A 19358-nucleotide genomic window follows, 5' to 3' on the forward strand; every position below is an offset into this window, starting at 1 on the left:
TATCTGCCTCCTAAGATTGTGGAGTTACCGTATCTGGCATCTGTGCTTTTCTGACGCTGTTGATTGGTGGTGTCAACAGACTTGTGGTGATGAACACAATTTCATTTCAGCTCTGGAATGTACAATACCACAGGAAGCCGAAAATGAAATTATGTCAAACTTAAAACCTCTAATTTTCTTTACCACCATGCATCCTATGCTGCCACTCAGAAATTCCCCATGCACCAATTCTCTGCCATGTCCCTACTCAACCCTACCACTATCTCTGTGTGAGTTCCACAGTTTGCCCTTTCCCAGAGCTGTTTCCATGGCAATGAAGCCTTTGAAATGGCTTCAGAGTGTTTTTGAAGTGCCTACATTGTAGAATTGGACTCATCCTTTATTACTGTAGTGTGTAAACACTTTCCTCACATTCAATCTAAGAGGGAAGTCATTTCACAAGTACAGTCCAGTAACGTTCATCCCCCGACACTGAAGCGGAGGCTGATAAGGAACTTGTTGCTTGGGAAACATAAGAAAAATAAAGATGCCCATAAAACTAGCTATAGTTACTAGCTATCATTTCTGATAGCTATCTGGCAGGTACTATCTACTAAAAATGTATAATTTGGCAAGTTCACGGCCCTAAAACCTACACAACAACGGTAAAAATGACCAAGTAAACAAAGGGTTGGTCATCTTGGGATAAGCGTGCCATTCAGCCAATCGGCAGAACTAGAATTTAACCAATTTGCTGGTTCTGCTGCTGGGCAATTTTGCTCGTTGGCATATTGGGACTTACACTGGATGGAGCAGAGCAGCAGTGTTGAAAGATAACTAATTTTTACACAACTCTGAGGGAAAAAAAATTCATTCATTCAAGTCCTTTCATTGATGGTATTAATTCATCATTTGTAAACAGACATACAGTAAATTCCAGTAGAGGGGATAACACTGATGGTTATTAAAAAGGAACCACACCACTCTGATCCTTTAAAGCTAGCTAAACCGCGATGCTAACGCAAATAGTGTTAAAACCCATTCATTATGCTAATACCGTTAGCGCTTCTTTTCTGAATTTATAAACTTGGTTTTAGAGAGTAATTTGACCTAATAGACATTGTTTTCATGTCTAGAGTAACTCAAGACATTATGAATGTATTCCATTTGTTCTATACACTTGGTGCATACTGCAACTAAGTGCTAGAATTTTTGCCAATGTTTAGTTCACTCTCCCAGTTAGCTAGGCCTACGGTAAGGGGGGAAGACAGTGGCATTCAGTACTTATTCCTTTTACACCCTTTTGGGTTATTGCAGCATAGTTATGCTGGTTACGTGTACTTTTAATAGTAGTTCAAGGTAATTGCTGTACATATTGTGTTAGTAACGCATGTAACCTCCATTTGTAGAAATTTTTATGAAAGTGATTATAGCTTACCCGGTTATTTAAGAAGCTTAGCTATGCAACTAGGTTCTCTGGAGCTTTTGAATGTGATGTTAAGTAATGCAAGTTTTAGATTAACATTTCAACTAATTGGAACAAACATTTAAGATTAGTGTGCATATTAAATTCTAACCATGGTTGATAAAATCCATCCTGGTGATTAGAAAGTAATGTATGACATTGACTACTGGTCAGGTTATTTAAATTGTTTTAATCATGCATCAAAACTTTGAAGACTCATTGAATATGGAGGGAAAACCCAAAGAGAGGAAGAGCTTTCCAACTGAGAAGATGAAGATGGTAGAACCCTGCCCCTAACTGGTGTGGTGGGATTTGTGGATTCCCTGGGTACTGGCTCCATTTCACTGTGACTCACGACTGATTGGGCCCCAATGATTCCTAAGGGACTGAATGTGGGATAGTTTTACCTGGGTTTTTTCATTCATTTTGGCACAGACTTGATTTTAGTTTACTATATTAATATGCTGGATTGCTACAGAGGTACTTTGTAAAAATGGATGGTTACACTTTATTTAATTCAAACTTGAACAACTGTTTCTGAGCCTAAATTTCATTGCTATTATTCACCTTCCAGGCTGTTGCTAATCCTGAAATCCTTTGGTACATCACTACTCTTAATAATTACTCGTAAATATGCTGGTTTTGTGAAGCATACGCTATAGTTACTAATTTGGCGAGCCAGCCACAAGCCTACAGCAGTGGTTCTGGAACTTGGGGTCCCCCGTCTCTGCTGGTCTTCATTCCAATAGTAATAGCAATACCAGAAATTTAACAAGCTGTTAAATTTTCTTAATTACATGCTTTTCATGTTTAGGGTCAAGAAGCTCCTCCTAAACTTATCTTTAGCTGTTGTACTCGGCCTTGGGTGCAGTTGAGGATGGAGAAGAGCTTTTTGCTTGGTTCATGAACAGGATCCAGATGAAAAACCAAAAGCTTACCTACATCATATGCAAGTGGTCCTGAATCTCGCTGTAAAGAGAAGGGGAATTGCAACTGAAGAAGCTGATGAACACTTTCTTCAGCAGTTTTGCAGGGGGTGTTGGGACAACACCTTGCTCTCCGATTGCTCTCTGATCTACAACTCAAGCAGAAGAAGGATGACCCGCCATCATTCACAGATATATATGTAATATTACGTACAGAGGAACAAAGATGAACAGCCAAGGGTACTCGTATGTAGAGACATCTCATCTGGACCAAACAGTGAGCCATGGCACATTACAGGGCACATGCATCTGTAGTCAGTCACAGCGGTTAGCTGAAGCTGAATCCAGTGCAAGTAGCTATCCTAAAATGTCAACTGACATCTTTGATGGTTACGAAAAATGGCCATTTAACTCAAGGGAACTGTCATGAACAAATCAGGTGAGATATTAAAACCTGACAATAAGGAGAGAAAGTTTTCCGCCACCTAATCCAAGGCTAAATGTAAAGCAAAAGCCCTGAAACTGTATCAGCTGAATACATACCCACAGTATGCAGTGATGACCCAAACTCTACTCTGGTAGCTGAAAAGACAACATAAGTGTTCACTGAGAGATAGACGGCGTGACTGAGAAGCCCAAACCAGCTCAGCTGACTCCACGGATTTGAGTTGCAAGCACGCTTGTCGAATAAATAATCAACACTCTTTTTTTATTTCTTTTTAAATTATAAAACAGTTCAAAATAAAATACCAAATGTAATCTAGGCCACAGCTCTAATTGGGTAATAGAGGGGATGGGCGGGGCTTGTCATCGTTCATTGTACTTACTGTTTGTGGTTTTGAACAGCTCAATGAAAATACTGTTCAGTGCAAGATATTTGCTGTCAAATTCACATACCACACATTGACATCTATGATGTTAAACCCACTTAAGAACCAAATATGCGACGCAAAGGGATCGCAGCAAACAAGCATCCATATTTGTAGTGAGACCTCGTCAGTGTGACAGCTATGCAGCTGGAACCATGACTGATTTAATAGCTAAAATGCTCATGAAAGACGTGCTCCCCGTAAGTATAGTATATGGCAACGAGTTTCGAGACCTAATGCCATTTATTCAGCCTGGATATAGCCTAATCCTGTGTGATATACAGTTGTGCAAATAACCATCACAGCTCAACTTGATTGTAGTGAAATGGCCACCTCTCTGCGTACCGTTCTAATCAAGCGCCACAGTTTTGTGATGGCCATCTACGTACAGAGAGAATTACCTACGGAGTCATATGTGACTATAACTTGCCACTTCATTGAAGGTTGGGTCATGTGTTAACCTGAGCAGTAAGCTGAAGAAGCATACAGTCATTTTGGAAAAAATATAGGGATGTACACCTGAGGGATCAATTGGAAAGTCAACTGTAAGCCAGGTCTAATCACCCAATCAGGGCAAGCCAAATTGCACAAGCCATTCATTAATTCTTTTTGTAGTTCAAGTCAAATTAACATTAAATGGAAAAAATAAATCACAGAACCAATTCCAGGATATATTCAAAATAAATAAATCTTTATTAATGTTTCGCTTTAGAAGTCTTCCCCATGCATCCCAGGTCACAAAGCTAAACAGATTACCTTTATTACAATTATATCAATTTACAAATATCCATCAGTTTATATACATCAATTAGTATAGCAAACAAATATAAAGTAGAATTAACATCTTTGTGAAAGACTTCCTAAAAAGAAAATAGCAGGGCAATTGAAATGCCTCAACACTTTTTTAGCTCCACAGCTAAAAATAACACCAGCTCATTATTAAACTCACAGTTGAAAGATACCTAAACTGAATCAGGAATAATTTCGATTAACAATTTCAGGGGTTACTTTTTATGCCTCTAACACTTTTACAACTTTTATTGCTAAATTCACTGACTGCCATTTTGCATAAATCATAAAAAAGCTCTGAATATATTTGTTATACTTTGTATGAAGGGTCCTACATTAGAAGTACATAAACTGCCATCATGCGAATTACATAACACCTTAAATAAACTATCAACAACACATGCTAACTGATTAAGACTTAGGATCAGAAAATGCATGACTCAGGTCACAGTATGCACTCTCAAAGAATGACAATACTGTAACCAAAATGCCTCAATGATCACTGATGATGTAATACACTTTATAACAGTTTATGCCAGCTAGCATTCACAGAGTGTTCACATAGTACTCACAAAAGTGTATAATGCATTATGCATGCGGGACCCTTCGTAAAAAAAGTAAATTCAGTTCAAGATGAAGACAAACTGCTGAGCTGTGAAAGCTCTAAAATATTTGAATCCAGGCCAATGTTTATGATGGATTTTAAAGGCATGGAATGATTAGAGAAAAACTAGGGACAATGTGGTTGTCCGAATGGACTATCGGTAAAACTAGGGACAATGTGATTGGGACAGGTTTTAGTTTTTATCCACATTCAAGACCACTATCAAACACTTCAGTGGGTAGTGCATCCTACTCCATGTCATTCTCCAGTGTATTAACCACTGTCATTCATGCCAACCTTACAAAACAAATCAGTTCATTCAAAATATATACATTTAAGTGACATTAGTGGTGCTTTACATTTGAAAATTCTCTTAGAAATGTGAATTTTAAAAATATGATTTTAAATAAATATGTTTATGACAAAAAGAAAGACAAACAAAAACAAAAATTAACGTTTAAAAATGTCCTGAAAACAGTAGTTACGAGTAGGTTCAAGTTCCAAGTGAAATGCATTGCGTTCCCAGGCACCGTACAGGGATTGGATTAGTAGGCTTAGTTACAGTAGATAGGCGCTCCATACACACTTGTACACACATTTCACCCAGGCAAAGTCTTTTTGAGCTTGTTCACATTAAGCCTCCTCAACATGCACTCAACCAGCATCACTTCCTTAAATACAATCCAAGAACGTCCACCACCGAAGAGAAGTAAAAAGTCTTCAAAAGGATGAGACCGTCCAAGAGCAGGAACACACTTTCCACCTTCTCCATGGTTAAACTGGATGGATAAGTGTAGCACGGCAGAGTACAATGGTATTAATCTATTGAACTGCTAGGTGCGTGATGCACACCAGAACTGTTGGTGTCATGCATTTTTGTGCATGCCCACACGCATGTATGCATGCATGCATGCATCCATGCACAACCACACACACTTGCACACACACACCAGTGTGGGGGGAGGAAGGCGGCTCTCCAGTGCAGGCTTTCACCAGTGTTCAGAGCATTTGTTTTATCCACAGGGACACTTTATGAACTGTAAGAGGGAGAGAGTAAAAAATATATATAAATGAGCTTGGTGTCGTACTCAATGTAACCTGTGCATAATCATTCCACATTATAAATATTTTTGGACATTACTGGGGGAATTCACTACCGATTGATGTGGAATACCTGGAGGTGTGTTCCTGTATATCCACACCTGTAACATTCATTATACCACCACATGGTGATATCCATTACCTTGCTCACAAGGTATGCTCCTGCGTTGCCGCGGGTGATCTCCTCGGTAACACAGCTGCCAGAAGATCACTCACAATCTCCTGCCGAATTTCCTCTGTGATACTGCGCTTGATCTGGGGAGTTAAATAGGCGCGCAGAAATGGAGGGTAAGGACTCAAGGTACAGCTAAACCACATATGTTCCAGATACCCACCTGAAACATGACACCTAGATTGTGTACCTGACTCGGCAGAGTCGGCACTCAAGTAGAGCAACCACTACTGAAACAGCTCTAGTGAATTCTAACAAACTTGGCTCTAAGCATTTCAGGCCACCAGATGTATCACATCATCCCTAGTCGGATATAACACTGGGAAACAGGTTCCTGGGAATTCCCGCCCAAACCATTTCCCGTTTCCGGAGAAATAATTGGAAAACAACGGGGAGGGAGTGCTGAATCAACAGGGGTCGTCAAACATCTGATTGCAACAACTGACAAGGAGGGGAATCTTGATCAGTGCATTCCAGTATCTGTAGGCATTGTCATGCAGTTTTTCCCAGCATCTGGTGATATGGTTGAAAGGCTTAGGCCTATCAGCTACAAACCACACAGCAGGCTTAAGGACAACAGTTACCATCCAGAACTGCTGGAAAACCATGGGGAAATCACCGAAATGGCAAAAACATGGAAAGTTGTGGAACTGCCAAAAATGGCAAAAATCACATAATCGATGACACCCACAACTTCCGAGACAAATGCCTAGCCATACTAATGACTACTGTATTCAGTGAATGATTGTGGCTGTGTTAATGGCATAAGCTGTTCGGAAGACATTTTAGAGGTTGTTCCTGAGGAGGGGACAAGCAAATCTGATCAGCCCGTGAGTTTCAGTTAACATTCGTTAAGACTTAAATGTGGTGGCCTGGTGAGCTACTGAAATTGACACTGAAGGACATACTCACATTTAACAAAGAATATGTACAGGAGTATTTCAACCATTAACTATGCCATCATTCCCCTACCCTGCAGGACAGAGAAGCACGCAGGTGCCACTGGCTTTGATTTAAATTAAAAGTAAAGTCATAATTTTAAAAAGTACTGTATGTAACAAAGGTCGCACAGCTGGTGACCAATGCTGGCCTTTTCCTGATAGGCAGCAGGGTGCACACTATACTTCATGAGGTCCATCTAGGTGCCAGTTTCCCTTTCCTCTTTGTGCTGTTGTACATGTTGTATAGGAATGAGCCAAGGAGGTAGCGAAATTGTAACAAATTGACTTTTTGCGGTAAAGGTTGCAATGGATAATCAGTAGAGGATGGTGGTGGATTTCTACTCTCGCTATCTCACCTCCTTAATGAGCTGCTGTAGCTGGGGGTTCTCCACTGCTCCTCCCTCTCGTACTGCTCCTGCTCCTCCTCCGTCCTCAGGTGAAGGACATATGGGCATGGAGTCCGCCCTCTGCGGGGGCCCCGGCGTCTGCTGCCGTGGCGGTAAGGTGGGGGTGAGGCTGATGGAGGTCCGGTACACGTCCAGCCTCTGCGGGGAGGGGCAGTCGTGCGCATAGGGGCCCGGGGGCCGGCTCGGCCTGGCAGGGCCGACCGACTCGGAGGAGCAGCTGGACCCCAGTGGTGGGACGGAGCTGGCCCTCCCCTCGAACCCCAGCTCTGCCTGCAGGGACAGCTGCTCCCTCAGGAGTTCTGTCACCTGGAAACACACCACACACACCTTACATCCAGAACAAAACGGAGCCCAAAAGGGCCGGAGCTCAGACCCTCGGCCCTGTTGCATGAGCGGCCGGAGCGCAGACCCTCGGCCCTGTCGCATGAGCGCAGACTGACAGATACTCACCGGCTCTGTTACATTCATGGGAGGGGTACTGCACCGGCTGTCCAAGCTGTGACCTCTAGAAAGTCCCTGCAGTGGATCAGATGTCACAAACTGGTTTAGACACAAGCTTAATAATTCACCAACACAACCTGCACATACATGCTGCAGCTAAAGTACACGCACACCTCTCATGCACTTTCTTGTTGCTATTTTTCACTTTGCAGGACACATGGCACTACAGAGAAGAGCTGGTGCCAAATGGAGGAAAAGTGTTGAACTCGTCTGTTGACAAAAGAGCCTGGTGAGTTGATGAGAGGACCGGCTGATAACCTAAGCTCAACCTGCCACTCCTGGGACCAGATCAATTATGCCTTGGTGAGAGCCTTTATTGGCTGAACAGCTTGCTCCACAGTTCAGCGATTTCTGACTTCATTCATAGTTTCAGTGCTGTTGTTAAAGAAAAGATGCATCTTCTGTTTTTGCCTTCTAGTGCTGTGAGGCCCTTGTCTAAAATTTACCATAATTTCCCTTGTCCCTTCCAGCACTTGACCTGATATAAATTGGTAAATCCTACTGACGTGAAATATGGTAGGAATATTCGAAAGACCCATAACTTCCATTTCGACAAACAACTGGACAGGAGGTGATTACATTTTACTATATACGTAGGAGACAAAAATATTGGAAACACCACATTAACTTTCACTTGGAAGTAATGAAAACACAATTGCAAATGCAGCTACACAGGCAAGTCATTTAAAGTTCAATTTAATTTTTGATTAAAAAAGATAATATAAAATAATATTTTTATAAAGCATCACACCAGTCATCCTACTTAAAACAAAAAAAAAACTATGATCTCCCAGAAAAATTTTTTTTTCAAAAGCTCAAACGTATGGACATGAAAAAATGCCAAGCGACCAAATCCACATTTTTTCCCCCCTTGTAAACAATTTTTGACTATTTATTTTCTATACTGACAGTTATGGAATGCTTGGTCATATTTCTATTCATAGCATCGCCTGTCAATCTGAGAGAGCGCAGGCAAGGCCAACAGCTGAACGGCAGTCATAGTGCCTGAAGCCAACTCCTCTCTATGTACACTGCTCATCTTAGCCTGTGCTAAGGGCATGCTATGCAGAGCTAATAAAATCCAAACCTCCTCCATCATTTAGTTTTCATTGCCAAAAGTCAAATGGGAAATGGACCATAACAAAAAACCCATATTCTATGCATGTACAAAAACAGACGTTTGTATTCAGAACTCAGATGAAATATCAGATGGCTACATTTATGCCCTGTGGTGTTGCGCCTCCGTCCAATAATTCTGGTCAGAAAAAAATAAATAACTGAATACATAATTAGGAGTAATTTTGGGGCTCTTTTTCTGTACCCTCTGCCTACCCATGAATCTGTTGGCACTGGACTCTTACCAAATGGTCACAAACTAAATGCCTCGAGTAATTAAAAGCAACAATGATGTTAACAGGAAAAGCAGAAAGAATCCATCCTGGACGGACTGTATTCACAATAGCAAATCAAGACCCTGATCCAACTTTCATAAAAAATGATACATGACATAATAAAATAATATATGGATATCGCATTATGAACATACGATACATTTTTCTAAACTAAAACCCACTATAAAAATTCTGAAATCTGGCAGATCTCTTGGAGTGTGAGTGATAGCTGTTGCAGACACTCACCACAGGATGGCGGTAGTGGGAGGCGCGCAGCTGCTCATCCAGGAAAAGCAAACGATCCTCCAGCTGCAGCTCCAACTCCTGCAATTCCTGCCTCACTGCAGTACGCAAGCTCTGCAGGTGCTCAGCCTCCTGTCTGCAAACAAGAAAACAGACAAAACACACATGCACGCACACACACCCAAACACAGATGCACGCACACGTGCACACACACACAGTTTCAGTCTCCAGTCCTCAACTATAAACAGTGCATACACATACAGGGAAACATGATTCATGGGAACTGTTTGCTTTACAAATCCCAGACAAAAATGTTCTATACAGGCAACAGATTTGTATGCAAATGTATCCAAATGCTTAGTTAAGATTAAATTTCAACCACAAAAGAAGTCAGGACTACGCAGTATGACATAGAACAGTAATACAGAACCACAGAGAGAAAGCTAGAAAAACCACAAAGCCAGCAAAGCTAGACAAACACACAGGGAAGGCTTTCCATGTTTGAAACCCCACCTGTCCTCCTCTGTCAGGTGCTGATAGACCATGTCCTGCTGTCTGAGGAGGGCCAGCTCCAGGTCCATCATCTGCGTGCGGAACACATTCAGGTTCCTCTTGATCACTTGCAGCTCTTGAATGGTGTCCTGAGAAGGGGGGAGGGGGAAGAATGTCTGTGAAGAAAGTTCCTTCAGACAACACCTCACACTGGCTGTATACAAGCTACTACACACTGTGCGTCTCAAACTGGCTATGATATGAGGGGAAAGCATGCAATCTGGCTGCAGTGCTCCTTGTACTGTTAACACAGCAATGACATAAGGAACTGACTATGCTGAACCATAATCTTAATCATATTATCTTGCTGTACGTGGAGCATAGGTGACACATCAGACACAGGGAACGGGATGAAACGCAAAAGGCACACACCTCATACAGGGGCTGAACTGCTCTGTGGGGGTTGAACAGAGGGGTCACCATGTCCTCACTCCGAGATGAACCCTGCGCCCAAGGGAACAAAAAACTTGTCAAGAGGGACTCACACGAGCTCAACAGATGAGGTTACAGAGAGTGAATGGCTGTCACTGAGCAGACAGGTTTACCCAGAGTGCATCACTGTCATTGAACAGGCAGGTTTATCTAACGAGACTCGCATTAGGTTAATGGGTTCAGTTAGCTTCAAATGTGCTGTCGTCCAACAGACTGGTTTACTCTATACTGGAGATTTGCTGCAGCTCAACAGACTGGGTCTGAAGAATTGCTTGCTGTCAGAGGTGGAAAATCCAGAGCTCAGAAAGCAACAGCCCTGCCATGTGTGTCCATGTTCTAACCATGGACTCTAATTTGACTAATTAGTTCTACTTCCTGCCTGGCAAAAAAGAATTGTGCCTATGAGCAAATGCAGGTGATTGGAACAAAATATTGGGGAGGACCTTTTACTTTCTGAATCTGGATTTTCCACCTCTGCTTACGGTCCTGATAAGTTTACTAGGAGTAACTCATGGTATAACCGGAATACACTGCACTTTACTTTACACTGGGAAAGGGAGTAGTGAAATGGAAACAGACTTCCACACTGGCGTGGCAGGAGAGATCTCTGGAGCACCAGCAGCAAGGACGTGTGCACCAACGTGCGCTTCCGCTGGTTACGCACGTGTGCGTGGTTTCAGAGGTAATCTGTACCGTGACCGTACGGACCGGCCGGGTCAGGCTGACGCTCCGTCTGGCAGGACGGCACGCTGCCGGGCGGACTCACCTGGGCTAGGTTCTGGACCGCGCTCCGAACATCATGCAGGACCCGCTTGAGCTGCATCTCCGTGCTGGACGGGGGATGGGCGAGGCGCAGGGGGGCCACTGGCCCGCAGGGTGCAGGGTAGGCGGGGCAGCAGTTTGACGAGCACGGGGCGACGTACGGGCTGCTGAAAGGGCTGTTGCAGTGGTTGCTCTGTGGGATGCCGTAATGGTGAGGGGCATTGTGGGGGTGGCCGAGAGGCGAGCTGTAGGGGGCTCTGTGGGGTTGGCCAAGAGGCGGGCCGTAGGGGGCATTGTGGGGATGGCTGAGAGGTGAACTGTAGGGGGCACTGTGGGAGTGGCCAAGAGGCGGGCCGTAGGGGGCATTGTGGGGGTGGCCAAGAGGCCAGCTGTACGGGGCGCTGTGGGTTTGGCCAAGAGGCGAGCTGTAGGGGGCGCTGTGAGTTTGGCCAAGAGGTGAGCCGTATGGGGCGCTGTGTAGGTGCCCCACAGGCAAGCTGTAGGTGGCACTCTGGGGGTGGTTGAGAGTTGAGCTGTAGGGGGCGCTGTGGGAGTGGCTGAAAGGCGAGCCATAGGGGGCGCTGTGGGCAGACAGTGCAGGCATGCTGCAGGTGCTCCAGGAACGGGGCAGGTCACACAGAGGGCGCTCAAGCCAGTCAGGGGGGGTGCTGTGTAGGGAGCAGGAGGAGCGTGTCAGATGGGCTGGAATGTGCATGGGGTAGGGGGGCATCCTGCTGGGGGGGATGTCCTCCGCCCGCAGCTCTTCGGGGACTTCCCTAGCCTTAGGGGTGGCATTGATGACGAGGGTGGAGCGACAGGGCGCCCCTTCCTCATCCTCCTCCTCCTCTTCCTTCTCCGCAATGGACCCCGTGCCGTCCTCCCCTTCATCCTCGGGGGTGTAGCGGTAGGAGTATGAGGGCGGGGTGCAGTGACGAGCGCTGCCCGGGCGGAGCTGGATTTTTACGGAGGACACCACCCGGGAGGGGCTGAGCAGGGGGGTGGGCAGCGAGCTGGACCGCCTCAGCGGGTACCTGTCCCGGCCCATTTGTAAGTCCCGGACCCTGGCCCAAACCAGCGCACCATGCTCCTCACACGCAGGGGCCGCCTGAGGGGGCCAGCATGGAGCTACATGGGGCCTGTCTTGCGTGTCCTCAGGGCCAGGCTCCGTAGTGCTGCTGGTCTGAGCAAGAGGCTCGGCTGGAGAGCCCGGCCCCTCGGAAGAGCTCGGCTCTACGGGCTTGTGCACGTGCGTGGGGTGAGGGATGTACTCAGGGATGACCTCCTTTACCTCTTCCTCTTCAACAATCTCCTGCTCAACCACCTTCTCCTCAGCAACCTCCTCCTCACCCACGTCCTCCTCAACCACCTTCTCCTCAACAACCTCCTCAACCACATTCTCCTCATCGGCCTTCTCCTCAGCCACATTCTCCTGAACAACCTCCTTCTCCTCAACCAGCACCTCCTCTTCCTCCCCTTTGGGCTGGCTTTGATTCCCACTCAGCAAGTCAGTGTTCAGCTCCGCACTGCTGTCTGGACCAGCGGCCGTTTGACCTTCCTCTTCTCCCTCTGGTTTCTGGAATGCGTGGTGGTCCAGCATTGGAGCGCTGTCTGAGCCAAAGGCTGTTAAACCCTCCTCTTCTCCCGGAAACTTATGGAAGATGGGGTGGTCCACGGCGAGAGGTGTGCTCAGTTCCCCTGCGTTAGACGTCACCGTGGTCTCGCTGTCACAGCTGTCTGAGCTCTCCTGTACCTGAACACCACACCGGACAGGATACACACACACAAAAGACAAAGGTCTCCCTTTAAAGACATTATTTATTTAAGCACTACCATATAAACTGTATGGTTCATCAACATGTTTCCTGATGGTCTCAGAAGATATACAGTGGCAGTCCAGCCCCAAACATGCTCACACTTGAGCAAGTGATAAACAGACAAAATGCAGTCTACCTTCAGATGGTTAGCAGAGCCATCTGTGGAAGGGTCCTCAGCAAATCCGCTGCTGTCCGAGTGCTGGCTCGCCATCCTCTGCAAGAGCTCTGCAGAGTAAGAACCAGCACATAAAAAAGGTCAGCACAGGGACAGGTAACAGCTTCGCACAGGTGAAACAAGTGCACATAACAGCTCTGTGCAGGTGAACTACCATACAGGTTAATGACTTGTCCACCTCTGTGACATTACTTCAAAATGAAATGCGAAACATGAAATTTATGTTAAACAAACTTATTGTGTATCAAAATCAAAACATAAATAAAAGTAGTGTGTATGATGTTGTTGCATGATCCTCTGTTTCTGGTCCTCTGACACCATTGACTGAACCTTCAAGAGCCTTTCCCACTTTTACCAGCAGAGGGCATAGATGCATTTCTAAAACCTTTGTACAAGGTTTCAAATATTTCTGCAATACCACTTCAACTGACATTAAATGATTCATATAAGCATCAAGTTATGTGCTGAATATTGTTATCAGACCTTCCATTTTACAAGATTGCAGCTTAATAAATCAGCTGTTTTATTCTTAGAAGTGCTCATACAAATTCTAGGATTCTAAGAAATTATCATGATTAATGATTATTATCACAACTTAAATCATAAAAGGCTACCACAGGAAATCATTTTTTTCTTTTCTTCTGTTATATAGTTCTTATTTTAAGTAATTTCATTTAGTACATTCTGGGAACAGAATTGTGATGGAGCATCACAATGGAGCAATGAATGCCTATCATTTAATTTTGTTTTGTCACATGGGCAACTTTGAAATAGTTGGGACAGTAATCTCTAAAAAGGGCTAGCAAGTGTTGCTTTCATCCCAAATTAAAATCAAGATAAAAGAAAAGAACCTTCTCATTCGTTATTCTTTTCTACAGATGACAAACGGCTTTCCCCTGTACCCCAAAACTCACCGTTCCCGTCTTTCGAAGAGCTGCTGATCCCGGCAGGGCCCTCACCCTCGTTGCTTTGTACCTTGAGACGGCAGCAGCATTACTCAGCTTGTTGTCATTAAGCATTAAGCAAATCATAAAGCAACTTCCACGCAGGAGAACTCCCTGTACATTCCCATGTCCTAGCATGCATAATCAAGAGAAACAGCGGCGACCGAAATAGGCTTTTAAATCTGCCAGGAGCGCACGTTCTTTAACGTACTTGGGGCAGTGTTTATTTTAAAAGAGTGCTGCACTCAAGAATATGCAATTCTGTGCATAAAAGGAGAACAGCTACCAAATCTTTACCACAGGGAAGCAGTGCACTGAGCTACTGTAAGTAAGTACAACCAAGTATAAGTAAGTAAAACTAAGTATGAGCAAGTATAACCAATTATGAGTACGTAAGTATAAGTAAGATGGATCTGGAGCGATACCTCTTCCATTTCAAACGAGTCCTTTGCCTGTGAGAGGAGGTGGGAGATGCAGGGGTGGGGTCGGTGGGTGGGGGGCTCTTTGGCGGGCGTGGAGGTCACCGCCTGCTCTTTGCCCCTGTCTGTATCAGGGTCAGCGGAGAGGCTAGAGTCCTTCGCGGGGTTGGAGTTCGGCTCCTCGTCCTCCTCCTTGTCGCCGTTGGGCAGGTCGCCGTTGGGCGGGTCGGCGGGCATGACGCCCGTCGGTCCCAGGCGGGACTCCTCGGCCTCGGTCACGGTGGCGAGCGAGTGCAGGTCCTTTGTCCTCGGCGACTGCTCGTGCCCGCTTTCGCCCGGCCCCTTCCCCCGCTCCGCCTCAGGATGGGCGGAGGGCCCTCCGTCGACCGATGCGTGCAGGTTGCGCCTGGTGAAGGTCTTCTTCAGGATTTTGGCGGCGTTCAGGGCAGAGTTGTTCCTGTTGAGTGGCGGCGGCTCTTTATGCTCTGTTTCGGTGCTGCCGATCTTCTGCACGGGGGTGCCCGAGACTTGGGAGTACAGCGAGGAGAAGGCGTTGGCCACGGTGGTGAGCACTTCTATCTGACGGAAACGACCTGCAGGTGAGGAGAGAAGCACTGTATAAACTACATTGCATAAAATCAGCACGTCAGTGAAAGAATGAACAAATGACAAAATTCACAAATTAAAAAATTATGAAGATAGCCGTTAATTCGCAGCCGACGCAACATGGAGCACTGCGAGGGTGCCCCCCTTTCCTGCTTTCTCTTTGCAGAGAGTACAAACTGAGTGGAGCAGGCTGGAGGACTTCAAAAGAAGCCCCTTCAACGACAAGCTCCAACTGGAGATGCTGTTAACACTGTGCCCTAAATGGGTGTTCTTCTTTTGACCTCTCCACAAGGGGAAAACGAAACGCATACAGCTGCAAGCACAACTTCGCGGGCAGGAACATCTCTCCTGACCTTTCCTTATCTGTTTAACTCAACATTCTCAGTTAAAATGCAGATCTAAGCAGAGTGTGAAGTCAAACACAAAAAAAAACTCTCGAGGAAAAATGTCTGGATGGACGTCCTGTACCTTCCCTTACAAGGAGCTATTCAGGGATGGTGAATAAATCTAAAATACTTTTAGCAGGAGATATTTCATAATAGGAAACTAATTCCTCTACATTCGAGACTCTTCCTGAATAAAACAGACAAAGTATGAGGCTGTACTGCAAAAAAATATCACGGTACAATGAAGAAAACTTCTCATTTCCATGTTGTTTTATCATCTTAGAGTTCAAAAATCTTACCCCAGAGCATGTGGCCCTGAGAGTACGAGCAAAGAAATGTAGAAACAAAGAAACTGTGAACTACAGAAGGCTTTACTTATAAAAAAAAAAAATAAAAAAAAAAAAGATTCAACCTGGTTTAAAGATAGGATGCTTCCCTGACATCAGGGAAACAAGGGCCCAACAATTTGACCCAACACTACTGAGGCATCTGTGTGAACAGTAATCTGGGGAAGGTTTTCTTCTGTATTCTAAATGCCCGAAGACAGGCCCTTCCTTACTGAACACAGTGTCTTCAGTAAGAGTCTCCTCCTAAGTAGGTTCCTCAGTAAAGCGTCTTTGTGACAATGTCTGTAAAAATGTTATTTTACTAAATTAAATTGGGACCGATTCGCTTTCTTCACTGCACTACTATAAATCATAAAAACACACTATAAATCAGAATGAATAAACATGCACCAAAAAAAAACTTTGCTTGCTATATAGGCTTCAAGAAAGCATCTGATTCAATTTGGCACGAGGGCCGATGCTACAAAATACATTTAACCCCTTAAAGCCCAATGGCTAATACGACAATAATGGAAATGACGACACCAAAACACCCCTCTGAGTCATAAGTAATCAATTCACTCTTTGTACATAGGCTTGGAAAAGTTCATACATCATTTCCATTGAGTTGAAATCATATTTCAGGAGCGCTTGAAAACAAGCATTTCTCTGTATGTAAATAGAATTTCAAATGCGAATACTGCTGTCTTCGTAAAACAGCAACTTCTTACCAATTGTGAAAAAAATGCTCAGTTAGACATTCCAATGCTGAGGAAATTGCCAGAAAGCAAGCTACTACCTGAAAAAAATAATCTACCCTCTCTATGACCTACTCTTGCGACTTTTACCCCTGCTTGGAAACCCTGTTTTTGTTACAGGAACCTAACAGTCTTGAGTTCTTCAACATCATTTCCACAACTTTCGAAATAAGTTCATGGCTTCCTTCTAGATGAAATAATTGCTGAGATATTCTATTGCGTAATCAGCAACTTGCAGAAGGACAGTTATGCAGAATGCATGCGGTGCAGATTTGTGCACGCACCATCTATTGTTTATAAGGGCCCTGTGCACCGGCGTATGCATGAAAAGCCAAATCATGGTAAGCAAGCTTAAGAAGAAGACTCTCAAGGAGGTATTGAAGGAATTGAAGAGGGACAGTAGCGACAGTGATAGCAACTGTCACTCTGAACTGGAGAGTTTCCTCCTCGTAGAAGTAGCAGCATACAAAGACGGCTCTTTAGGACTTATGAGCCTAAACTTCTTATATTTCCTTTGTACATGATACTATTAGTAGTGTTACTATATTATATAACTTCATTTGTATTAGTATTTCAGTCATCTTCCAGGTTTTAGGCCCACAAAGTTTGTTATTGCGATTATGCTCAGCAGCCTTGTTCGGCTTCTGTGTGCTCCAGTCCTAAGTATGTGCTTTATGTAGCCAATTATTGCATTATGTGTCTGCAAATGTAGGGCTGTGTATTTAACAGACTACCATCCATTTCTGCATGTCCATGCGTGCCGTTACAAACACCAGGTCTGTGACATGCCCTGTTCTGCATCTGTATCCAGTAGCATGGCAAAATACAAACCTTTCACTTATATATTTATTTCTGCTGGATTTGTGCTAGTATTGCATATAATACATATTTCCATTAGAATTTATTCAAAAATATTTTAGTGTTAACTAGCAAATATCGGCTATATGGATGTGAAATATTGAATTCACTCAGTCAGCAAGACTACAGTAACAGGGGAAAAACCTCTGTCTGAAATTCTACATGCGGAATTCAAAAAACATTGCACAGGTAAACAGGAACACACCACATAATGCATGCATAGCTGATTTAGGCAGCTATCCAACTCATTCAAACCCGGAACAGGGCACATTTTATTGAGCATCTAAAATAAGACCAAACAACTGAATATGACTTATATTAGAATATTCAAAGGCTCTAAAATCCAACTCGCTCAACTGATTCTGAACCTCTTACACAATTACAAACCTATACCAGTGCTAACCAGCTTCAGGTCAGCGCAGCTTCACAGCAATTGACAACAGAGAATATACACTGGCAGAGTCTGTCAGAGACACACAACAAAGACAGGTCCTGGGCAAGTACAGGCTCAGTGACAACACCCTAGCAACTGAACAAAGGTGGGCATTAAAGTTGTGGTTGCCCAAAGATGAGCATTTATGTGGTCACTAAGACAAGAGAGGTGGAGACAGAAATGCAGTTCTGCCAACACTGAGAAAAATACATTGAAATAAGAAGAATCATTCCAGTTAGATTTTCAAAACTTGAAAATAACTTCCCAGACAAATGAGGAAAAGCTGAAAACCCCTTTAGGAGAACAGCCAACAGACTTATTTGCAACAAAGTAAGTTTCAGCCTGTCACAACCTGAAGGACATTGAATAATGTCTCGGCAAGACGTACCGCATAATCACTATTAGGAAATACTGTATAATATGTTATACATGTAATGATCATTTATATAATTGTATTTTAAAATCCATCTATAAACTGAGACTTGTCTAGTAAGTAATTATAATGACAATGTCCCTAGGTTAAACAGTTTACAGTGCTTGTTTTTCCTTCTACTTAAAACTAATTGGATATAATGCTTTGACAATATTTACTGTAAGCATTACAAGCCAATAAAGCACACTGAAATGCAAAAAATGCAGTTGAAAGAGAGCCAGAGAAAGCAAATAAAAGAGAAAGAGCAAATTAGTTACTGCATTTCACTTTTTCTTCCCTGTTCCATTTAAATAGTTTTCTTTCACAATATGTATAAGCACTTTTGAGCTTGTACTTGAGAGAAGGAAAGAGCAAGTTGGAAAGCAATGGAGGGAGAAAGAGAGAAAGTAAGAGTGCGAGAGAGAAAGAGGAAGAGAAAGAGAAGGGGAACTGTAAAGGAACTGGGATTATGTAAGAGAAGTCAACATGGTGCTATGAGAGACGTTCGAGGAGCTCAGGGCATCACTGTCTGATTCTAACAACACAGGGACTCCAGTTTCAAACCCTTACTGGACTGAAAATATCTTCAGACATGAAAGTTCTCCTTAAGCTGCCCTGCACGCATTTGTCAGAGCTGTGTGCATCTGCACAATGCCTCATTAGGCCAGCCAGCTGAAACAGAGCACTACAGAACAGCATGTGCTTCTGCCCAAAACACATTCCAAAGGCCTCCTACATCCAGACAACTGAGATGGGACAGGCTTTAGAGACCAAAGGAGGGACGGTGTGACGGGCACACTGTGACATGCACACGCACAGCAACGAACAAGAAGCGGGAGATTGTCCGCGGGAGACTGTCGCGAGACAGCGCAGCGACTTTCATTCCAGCCGGAGCTTTCACAGAAGACAAAGCGCGGTAGCGCACCATGGAGCGTTCCCTCCTCTTCCCCTCCAACGCACCCCTCCCCGTCCGAGATGAGCTCCCCGCTCCGTCACGTCGCCCCAGGCCCAGGCCGGCCGTGTCAGTCATGCGAACGCCGGATGATAACGCGGCCCGTCGGTGACCTGGCAGGTGGGCCCGGCCCTCTGCAA

At 44.4% G+C, this 19358-nt stretch overlaps 1 protein-coding gene across 3 annotated transcripts in view; it reads right to left on the reverse strand.

Annotated features, from left to right (window-relative positions):
* Positions 1-3909: 3909 nt before the first annotated feature.
* itprid2 (ITPR interacting domain containing 2) overlaps positions 3910-19358 on the reverse strand; it is a 39717-nt gene continuing 24268 nt past the window's right edge. For all 3 annotated transcript variants that reach the window (XM_035409501.1, XM_035409502.1, XM_035409503.1), the window contains 11 exons: positions 14494-15080; positions 14039-14099; positions 13086-13174; positions 11140-12885; positions 10314-10385; positions 9903-10030; positions 9392-9524; positions 7704-7769; positions 7203-7559; positions 5876-5988; positions 3910-5669 (listed from right to left, as the gene is read on the reverse strand). In XM_035409501.1, the coding sequence (XP_035265392.1) occupies positions 5881-5988; positions 7203-7559; positions 7704-7769; positions 9392-9524; positions 9903-10030; positions 10314-10385; positions 11140-12885; positions 13086-13174; positions 14039-14099; positions 14494-15080 (3347 nt within the window). In that variant the 3' untranslated portion in view covers positions 3910-5669; positions 5876-5880. The remainder of the gene's footprint in view (positions 5670-5875; positions 5989-7202; positions 7560-7703; positions 7770-9391; positions 9525-9902; positions 10031-10313; positions 10386-11139; positions 12886-13085; positions 13175-14038; positions 14100-14493; positions 15081-19358) is intronic.

The sequence above is a fragment of the Anguilla anguilla genome, chromosome 3 (genome assembly GCF_013347855.1).
Source record: "Anguilla anguilla isolate fAngAng1 chromosome 3, fAngAng1.pri, whole genome shotgun sequence".
Lineage (NCBI taxonomy): Eukaryota > Metazoa > Chordata > Actinopteri > Anguilliformes > Anguillidae > Anguilla > Anguilla anguilla.